Source organism: Leuciscus leuciscus (assembly GCF_965113295.1).
Source record: "Leuciscus leuciscus genome assembly, chromosome: 15".
Classification (NCBI taxonomy): domain Eukaryota; kingdom Metazoa; phylum Chordata; class Actinopteri; order Cypriniformes; family Leuciscidae; genus Leuciscus; species Leuciscus leuciscus.
Window position 1 is genome coordinate 38,981,156 of NC_138739.1, and position 10,292 is coordinate 38,991,447.

The window sequence follows — 10,292 nt, forward strand, 5'->3', positions numbered from 1 at the left end:
CATTTTAAGAGAGAAAGACTGAAATTGTATTTTCCTGTAAAACATACTCTTATAATTTTGTGTTTTTGTTTTTATTTTTTTACAGTGAAGAATTCTGCCACTTTTAAGGCAATTACTTTCCAACATTTCCAAGTGTATATTTTATCTTGTATATTTTTAGCACGTTTAACTTTAAACCGTAAATTAAAGTATTTTCCTTTTAGTCCATGTTATCTAATCTTATCTTGTATAGAAAGCAAAATAAATTCACAATGACAGCAGAATTAAGATGCTGTATAGAAGTTTAAGTAATTACTGTACAAAACACTTTTTGTGAAGTAATTATAATTTTATGAATAAACAGTCAAAACAACAACGAAGTTTCACACATCTTCTAGAAGCCAGCAGAATTAATTGCTTTTAAAATAATTTTTTATTTTTTATTAATTTTTTTAAAGACTATTGATTCTGAATAAAATGTAATGCTGAATCATTATCAAGATATTTCATTATTGTTTCTAAGTTTACAAAGACAAAACTGACCAAAAGTATTAAGTCCGTGCTCCACATTTAAGTTCAGTTCATTACCTGTAAGTAGAATGAAACATGCCAAAAGAAAACGCAAAAGATGTCCCATAATGCTGTGTGTAGATGAGATTTCCTATTGTTTAAAACTGCTCAAGTTTAAATCACACCGCTTACTTCCACAGGTGAAGTGTGCTGACTCTTTACTGGCAACATCATGTGCGGTTACATGTTGTTTAACACCTTCAGTAACCACTGACCTAGCTTGTTTTAATAGCTTTGGATCCATTTGGTTGAACTCATTAGTGATCTATCTTGTTTTTCCATTTGACGAAAAAAACATGTTCAGTGTCACACATTTAATTAGAAGAAAGAACACCGGATTTACACAAGAGCTGTTATGGCTCTTCAAGATGTTGCCACTCTTTCTTTATTAAATCTACTTTTGCAGTTTTTTTTTTTTTTTTTTTAAATGCCATGACTAGTTTTATATTTTCACGATCCCACCTTGAAATCCACAGACTGGCCTTGTTTGTATGGCACCTAACATATAACATTATTATTATTATTTTTATTTTTTTTATTAACATGCTGCATTATTATTGCATTTACATCATTTACCATAATTCTTAATAAAAAAAAAATTATTAAAATATATTTATTTCAACTCAACTCAACTCAACAAACACTTTGAAAAAACAACCAGAAAACCAGGAGCAAAGTTTTTGATATTTTTATTATAAGTGTTTCCTCAAACTTAACTGGACAGAGACTAAAGTTGAAATTGCTATTCATCCTGTACCAAAACTAATAAAACGTTTTGGTGATACAGATGAAACAGAATGTCAGATTCAGTTTACAGATTTCAGTCATATTCAGATTTAATTTACTAAGTTTAAATATATATAATAAAAAATTCTAGAGCAAAAAAAGTCACATAATTCTACGCAATTATAAGTTTTGGGACACTTAAAGCTCCTATAAAGAGTATTTTGTTGATGATCCCTTGCATTAAATCAGGAATAAATCTGGGCTCCATTGACCTCATCAAACGTTTGGTGTCTTCAGTTCACAGAGCAGGCAATAATATACTACGCCTTTTTGTCTAGACTGTACGAGTGCAACCACAGAACCATAATTGTGCTTAAACTCACAATGATAAAGAGAGTATACAGTATAAAGAGCACACGGTCAATGACCTGACCAAACATGATCCATTCATTGGTGCTGTTGTCATTACTGAAGTGCTCTTCCACTTGGTGGCGGATGGCCAATAAATCTTTACTCATCTTCTTCATTTCCTCTAGACATTGTTCCTTGACACTCACTGGACTTGCACTGACTTGTCCTTTCTTTGGAATATCAGTCATGGTGTTTATGTAGAAAGTGCTCTTAGATCTGTTTGCTGTAGACAAGAAACAAGAGCACTGTTGGAAAACATATTTTACATCAATGATATGAAATCTGATATAAAGTTTGCACAAATAACTCTAGTGCAGGGGTTTTCAAAGTCAAAGAAAGTGGGCCTCCCTTTTGACACAATGTACACATTGGCGCCTCCCCACCCCCCAATTTTGACAAATTTTCAATAGCGATCAGTGTGCCGAGAGCACCGCACACACATGGTTTGTTCTGCACATCAATAATAACGGACTCTCGTCTCGTGTGCCTAATACATGACTCCTGTTTGTCACTGTAATCGTCTTTACCTTGATTACAATCGTCATCCATCAAAACTTTACTAGTGCAACACTGGTTTGCTTTATCCAACCGAGAGGCATTGGGGCTGTTTTGGACTGACTGTTTGAATGCATTCGGCTTACTGGATCCTTGGACTGAAAACTTTCCAGAACATGTCAGGGGAGTCGCGCCCCACACTTCGAAAACTTCTGCTCTAGTAAGAGAATCCGGGAAGACGAAAGTATTTCCTTACCATTATCATTTTCTTCACAAGATTTCTTCATACAAGCAAGCTGAGCCAGATATTTCAGGACCAGAATCCTGAGCCACTTAGGTAAGGGAGGAAAGTCACGGGAACCACACAAGATATTGGTGACGATGACAGTCTCAAGTAGACTTGCTACCATCAAGGCCATGCAGAGAGAGAAAAACACATCTAGATCGAGAGAGAAAGATCAGATCAGATAAGGCTGGAGGTGAAGAAGGATTTCCTGCTTCTGAAAGAGTCCTGGGCTGTGTTTTTTAAATATCTCGTAAGCGTAAGTATAGATCGTAGAGACCATTAGTACCATTGATGGTCTACGATGGTTTTGAGAAACGCAGCCCAGGCTGTTTTATGTCAGAACCTAGACCTGAAAAACTTAAGTCCAAAGTATACTTCACTTTTTATCTGTACGCTAGCTTCTGCACACAGTGCATCACCAGTACGCGCATACATTATGCCTGCAGCCCGATTTGTCTATTCACGCATACTCTATCTGCATAGGTTGCACATTTTTTGCTCTTAATTTGTCTACAAGGTGGTAACAGTGCCCCTGGGATATTAATTCACAATATAGTCAAAGAATGAGGGATGAGACAGACACACCAAGGTCAGAAAGTACCCATATTTCTACAACTCTAGCTAAAAGATTAACACTATGTTTATATGGGTTATAACTCATGGTGAGAAATTGGAGGAATGAAAAGGATGAAGCATTCTGCAGACAGAGTGCAAGTTGTTGTTAATGCACATGCGTTGACCTCCTTTGTATGCGTAAATGTTAAATGTTGTATACTTAGAAAAGGCTATGCCTTCAACTGTGTGTCAAAAATTAAAATTAAAATTTTACTTTCAGTTTTAAGCTGAATAGCCAGAACAATCTTCAGGATTAAACTGGTCAACTCAAGGTCTTTAATACCTTGAAAAAGCTAGGTGTTAGCATTCCCATTCATCTCAAGGATGGTCGTCAATGGAGAAATGTACTCCCAGATGGTTGTTATGACATATACCAGCACTAACTGGGCCTTGCTAACCAGCCAAACTTTGACCCCTTTGGTTTACCAAAATACTCTTATTGGGTAGGTTGCACCAGCATCCCATGCTGGAAACCATCAACATATGCTGGTGACCATTTTGCCTTTTTAGCAGGGTAAAGATGAAAAGATACAAAATTAGAGAATAAGAAGGTTTGAGAACATACTAATAAGGGGTAAGTTGTTTCCTGTGACAGGCAGCAGGTCATTCATTAGCAGCAGGAAGACGGTGTAACCCAGGATGAGTGTCATTTTGAAGGAAGCACGGTCCACACTTTGAAGAGGCAGTAGGAAGCTGAAGAGATCCAAAGAAAGCAGGAGGCTGCTGGGAATCAGGAGGTTCACCACATACAGTGTAGATCGACGTCTCAAGACAATCTAGTCCACAACAGTGAGGGAAAATATTAGTATCAAGTGTTCCCAAGTGTAAACTTCTTTTCATAGTAGCAAACATAACACTTAGGGGTGAATTCACTAAGAAGTTGTCTAACCTCCTTGTATTGTATATCCATTTTTGTTGTTTTCAAATTTATCTTCTGTTGTTTTTATTTGATTGATTTGATTTGATTTCTGACATTTTCCATCCTCTTCTTCAACAAGAGTGGTCCCACCAAATAGTGCATTCAGTTTCTGGCACAAGTGCAGACGACAAGCAAAACCATGTTTTTGAAAATCAACATGAACCTGCTTATTGTCACAGCATATTCTGAACACTTGCATGAGTTGTAATCATACACACCTGCAGCTAATCACCATCTCATTTGGACTTCAACTGTGTGTTACACTGTTACAGTACCTGCATACTCACCTCACATTTCTCACCTGTTTGATCTCCATTTGTTTCAATAAACTCCCTCTCTTGGTTTCGTCTCCCTGCTCGGTGTTGGTGTGTCGTTACAGAAAGGCCAGACCAAAGACCATGAACCCAGTGGGAGAGGAAATTCTGTCTTCCATTTTCTTGAATGGTTGGGAAATTCAAGCAGTATGTGGAGAAGTTTTTGGAATATTGCCACCTGACATCGTGGGATGATCATATTCTGATGGACTTTTTTCTGGATGGACTAAACAACAACATCGACCTATTGTTGCCAGCAGGAGATTCCAGTGTGACCCTGGCACAATATATGGAAATTTTGCTGTGGCTGTGTGGCTCATCATTTACTATAGGTGAGGTAGAGGATGACATTGCCACTCAGCTGCAGTCCTCCCAGTCCACTCCCTCCCTCATGATGTCCTTGATCATCTACACAAAGTTTCCACCGCAGAGCCAGAGCTGATGCCGATGCCCTCTACGGAGCCAGTACCTGCAGCCTTGTCCGTCCTTGAGCCAAAGCAGTCTGACCAGGTGTGTGAGCCAGTTCTTACATCTGTGCCTGTGGAATTTTTGGTGGAACTGGATGAGGAAGTGAATTGTCATCATCATCATCCTCCAGCATTAGAGAGTTCCAGTGTTTCTCAGTCAGAAATAATTGATGTCTTGATTTCCTTCTGTTCCCAATCTCTTCCTTCTCCACTGGTTCAGGTCAGTTTCAAGTCTCCTATGTTGGCCAGCTCCAAGTCTTCTTCATCGTTGATGCACTCTCCCTGCTTCCCAATCCCACCTCCTCTGCCTGTACAGTGTTGACCAGGAGGCAATTCCAGAACTCTCTGCCTGTCCTGTGTTAGCCTAGGAGACTGTTTTTGGCCTCTCTGCTTGTCCTGTCACATCCAAGGAAGCCATCTCATAACCCTGTGCTACCCAGTTCTTCTGCCCTGTCTCTGCTGGCTCCATTCAGGCCTTCAGCTCCTCCTACGCTGGCTCCACCTAGCAACTTGGATTCACATTGTTCGCCAGCTCCACCTGTTGACCCTCTGGCTCTACTTCTACCCTCCAAGCCCGTCAATCCACCTTGGCCCGTCGTCCTGGCGGCTCCACTTTGGCTCCTTGCTCCTCCGGCTCTACCTGGGACCATCATTCTTATGGCTCAACAGGACTTCCTCGTCCCTCCGGCTCCACCTTGGTCAGTAGTCGCCCTGCCTTCGCCATGGACTTCCGGGCCTTCATCTGCAACTCGTCTCTCTCAACCCTTTTGGCTCCGTCGTGCTCCTCCTTCCCTCCATCTTCAACTCAGTCCTGAGTCGCACTGGCCCTGCCTCAGTCCTTCGGCACTCTGGCTTCATTTATAACACTTGGCCTCCTTCCCCATGGCTCTTGCCTTGGTCTCCAGGACCTTCAGTGTCACCCGTTCTCTTCTGATCCACCTGGGTCTCTACCTTCACCAGCTCCACCTCAGTCAGTCATCTTCCTGGTTTCACCTGGCCTCTCCACCAAGGCTCCACTATGACTCTGCTGTGGGCCTGCTTCCTGGAGCTCTGGCTTGAGGTGACTCCCTGGCTCCTGCCACCATTGGCTCCTCCCACCGTCATCTCCTTCCTTGCTCCTCCCACCATGATCTCCTCCCTGGCTCCTTCCACTGTCATCGTCTTCCTGGCATGCCCACCGTGGTCTCCTCCCTGGCTCCTTCCATTGTCATCTCCTCCCTGGGTCCTCCTTCCTTCCATTCCCCCATGGATTGTTGGATCAATTTTGGTCCGCTCCTAGAGTGGGGGGCGCTCTCACTTGCCTGAATTGTAATCATACACACCTGTAGCTAATCACCATCTCATTTGGAATATTTACACTATTCACTTGCACTCAGTCAGGGTCTGGCCTTGTTGTATGTACCATGGACTCACCTTTTGCATTGGACATCAAGCATAACATCATACTTTTGGGTTGTTTACTAACCATCTAACCAAGTTCGATTAGCGGAGATATAAGGGGCTTACGTACAGGAAGAAACTTTTCATAGTTCCTAGAACTAATGGCGGAACATATCCCCTTTTTGTGTTTGCAGGAACTGGGAACAATGTTAGTTCTAGGAACGGCTTTTATGGGAAGTAAATTAGCTCCTACTTCAGAGTAGGGTCTTACCCAGCACAATAGGAACCATCAGTGACGTGAGTGTAAGCCGATTGGCCGAACACACTCGAAACACCAACACCCGCCGTATAAAAGCTGTGTACACACACAGATTATAGCCTATATATTTACTCCACGAACTAACTCTACGAACATGGAAAACAGTGATAGATGGACCTCTCAACCTTTTTGCGAAGGAAAAAAATCAAACGCAACTTTAAGGGGACCAAGAAAAACATGATTATGTATTTCTGCTCAACTTGCGACATTGGGCATCAATCACATGGCATTAGATAGGACCATTTAGTTCTCGGGGAACCACCCTGGTGGCTAGTTCCTATAACTAACTTCCTTGAACTACCCAATGTGAAAGGGGCTATAAAGAGCTGAAGTGATGACATATTTTTATAGGCCGTCCCGGAATTTAGCATCTCCCTGGTTCATTCGACAGAACCCCAATAGAAGTTTTCCATTGACTGAACAACATTTTAAAAATCTAAAGAGCATTTTTCCACTATAAAGAATTTGTGACCATCGTTTTGTCCATCATGATAATCTTTACAAATGAACAACTTTTGTGAATTTTTAAGATTAAATACAAGCGGCAGAAGTAAAAAGCTAAATGTTTTTATAGATAAACGAACTACACCACAGACGCATGACTCAAAAAGTCACCATCATTAAGTTTCCGACAACTCTTTCAGTCTTTATTTTAAAAAATAAAAAAACATTTTCCCTGAAGGATTGAATTTGAAAGATTTTGCTGTGAAAGTGGACTATTGAGTAGATGAGTTTACCTGTTCGATGTGATGACGATTAATATCCTGACATCCTCTGTTGTCCCAATAGACAATTTTTTTAAATTATTATTATTATTATTAAATCATAAGGGGGTATTACTGATGTATTTTATGTTGTAAAATAGAATGAAAATATCTTCAGCTTGTGTTCACCACAGACCTTATTTCAGGTATTTAACCAAAAAACCCATTCAAAACATTTTTGACTTCAGAGCGATGGAACCGAAAGTCCGGGTTTTTGCCTACAAAAATATGTCATCTCTGCTGCACTCTTTGAGCTGTAATCCATTAGGTGATAATTGTTATTTTAAGATGTAATATACCTGCTTTGTGTAAAAATTAGGCTCATTACAGATTGTGCCATATACAACTTAGTAAACTCCAAAGGAGTGTGGGAACTCCAGATGGGACAGGACCTCCAAAGGCGGTTTCCACCTAATGGTTAGTGGTTTGGATGGTTAGAATTGTACAAGAATGATGATCAAATGATGAAGAAGAGCCTTATACTGTAACTGGTCATATCCAGACACATAGGCCCTATCCCAAATGGCACATTTCATATGCACTTGTGGAGTTAAAATGGCTGCCATGTGCGCATGTCCGTTAAGTCCATAATACCGTAGGGTGTCCAATTTAGTCATTTTAGGTTTCAGTAGGGTGCTCACGAGCACCCCCCATGCGGTCGCCGGTCAATATGCGCCCTCGATGCGCACTTTTGCTTTTCGCATTTTCGCACTGCTGCGCGGTCCACAGCAGACTTCTTCCCGACAGTCAAAGCGGCATTACGTTACAAAAGTGCGGACTCAGAGGAAGACCGCGAGTGTTTAGTGTGCCATTTGGGACAGGGTCATAGTGTAGTCAAACATACTTTACAACTTTTTTTGTTGGTGTCTGGATCACAGTGTTGAAGCAATGCTGAATAGTCAGAGTAACATACGCCAAATCATGACAGTAAATCACTGTTGTGATTCTTTCTTAGTGAATTACCCCTCTCTAAAATGCCACCAACATAAACAACGAGGTTATCCCATCCTCCTTCCAGAAAGAGCTGTACAGGTTTTTCTGTCAGCAAGTCAATCAGCTCCCACTCTCCTTTAGTTGTAATTGCTTCAAGAGACTGCTTGAATATCTGCTTCGCTGAACGAAAGAAGAACAACTGAACATCATCACCTGTAGAGAACGAGACCAACAAGAACCATGTAATCATAAGTAGCCAAACAAGGATATATAGTTTTCAGCTTTGCTTACTCACGAGAGTGTTTGTAAGAGTTGAAAGTATATGAGCAGTTTTGGAAATCAAATGGAAAGGTGTAGATGTCCAGTTTGCATGAGCTGATCACATGAATCGGCCATCCATCTAGAACTTCACCAGTAGAGGTCACATAGACATAGTATGTGTCTGGTGCTCGGTTTTCATCCATGCTGCAAAATGATGGTGAGTGGCAGGTTAAAGACAGACAGGGAAATTCACCAAGAATTTTACTTTTCGCATGTGCACAATCCAACACACTCACATGGCAACTATTTTACATTTTGCTGAATCGTTGGCTAATTCATAAAATTTCATATGATCTCATTCGTATGTTTTCGTACAATCTGCTATACTTCCCAGTGACAGTTAGGTTGGGGTTGGACCTTAATGATTACTTTTTCAAAAAATCTTACGTTTCCATACAAATCACATTATACAAATTCATACAAAATCACCAGCACATAAATTAAACTTTTTATGAGATCTGGTTGGAAATGTAAAAAAATGTTTTGTTGTTTCTGTTTCCTTGTCACTATCAAAGCTGTTATATTTGACTTGTGCAACTTACAATTCGTTAATGATAATGTCTGGAACCCATATCTTCTCTCTTGGTAGTGAGATCTTTTTTGTTCCACACTCATCAGGATCCCAGCTCAAACCTTCAATCTGCCACCTCTACAAAAAATGATAATTCTATCAGCACTGCTCTTTAAATAGTGCTCTTGCAATAGTTAAAACAGTCTTGGATGTATTAAGCACTGTAAAATGTGATTGGATCACGCAAACCGGCTGTTACTGCCATGACTCTTACCGTCCTCACCCACAGATATGTTTCCAACACCTGTGATTTTTCATTCTGAAAGGGAAAATATATGGATTCTGTAACCATTTTTTGTGGAATTAGTGTTATTCTAATGACATAATTTTGTAGACTTTTTTTAAAGTAAAAGCTGTATTCTTCCATAGATTTGCTTACCACTCCTAAAATGCCATAAAGAGTCAAATCCACACTGACGTTGGTGGGAGTTTTCAGACTTATAACCGGCCTTGCCTCGCTGTAGCTGATGACTTCCTCTTTCATGGCATTAAGGAGAGACTTTGTTGTTGGTTCTGAACAGTTTAACGACTCTACTGATCCTAGCAAGAGAGCTGAAAGAACAATACTTGAATTCAGTGACATTTTATGTATTTCAATCAGATTATAGACATTAAAGGTCTGGTTATGCAGTGGACAATGCGGTTTGTGTTTGTTAATTAATACATCTTTTTGGATAAACTTTATTTTTGATTGTCCACTTTAAGCATTCTACTAACTATAAGTAACTTTGCAACTACATGTCAACTAACTTTCATTGGATTATTATGGCGCTCTTCCACTGCATGGTACGGCTCGGTACGGTTCGACTTGGCGCGGAACGGTTCGGCTTGCTTCGCTTTTCCACTGTGTGGTACGACTCGGCTCGGTTCGGCTCGGTACGGTTCGTTTCGCTTTAGCTCGGTTGCTTTTCCACTGCAGTTAGTACCGCTTCAAAGTGGGTGGGACTGATCGTTATAGTTACCGTCTCTACTGGCATTACAACATCATATTAAATGCAAATTTTTCATTCCGTGTTTCCCCATCCACTCCTCGGCAACCAACGAGAGGAACGTCTGCACCTCGTCCACTGACCACGATTCAGCCATTTCTTTTTTTAAGTTTATACTCTTTTTTTTTTTTTAAGCAAATACTTTTAAAACAGGCGCTACAGCGTTGGCTGTTGTCTACTGGCTATTTAAATCTAGCGGGTTTAGTGTCTCGTGTCGTAAATACAATGACGCT

General features: G+C 40.4%; 1 protein-coding gene across 1 annotated transcript; it reads right to left on the minus strand.

Moving 5' to 3' along the window:
* Positions 1-1,525: 1,525 nt before the first annotated feature.
* LOC309476651 (5-hydroxytryptamine receptor 3A) lies at positions 1,526-9,554 on the minus strand (the record flags this gene model as incomplete). The annotated part of the gene is made up of 8 exons (XM_082139773.1): positions 1,526-1,909; positions 2,438-2,620; positions 3,648-3,858; positions 8,231-8,391; positions 8,474-8,643; positions 9,042-9,148; positions 9,285-9,329; positions 9,450-9,554. 8 exons carry the CDS (start codon positions 9,552-9,554, stop codon positions 1,596-1,598), a joined length of 1,296 nt encoding a protein of 431 aa, XP_081995899.1. The 3' UTR covers positions 1,526-1,595.
* Positions 9,555-10,292: the final 738 nt, after the last annotated feature.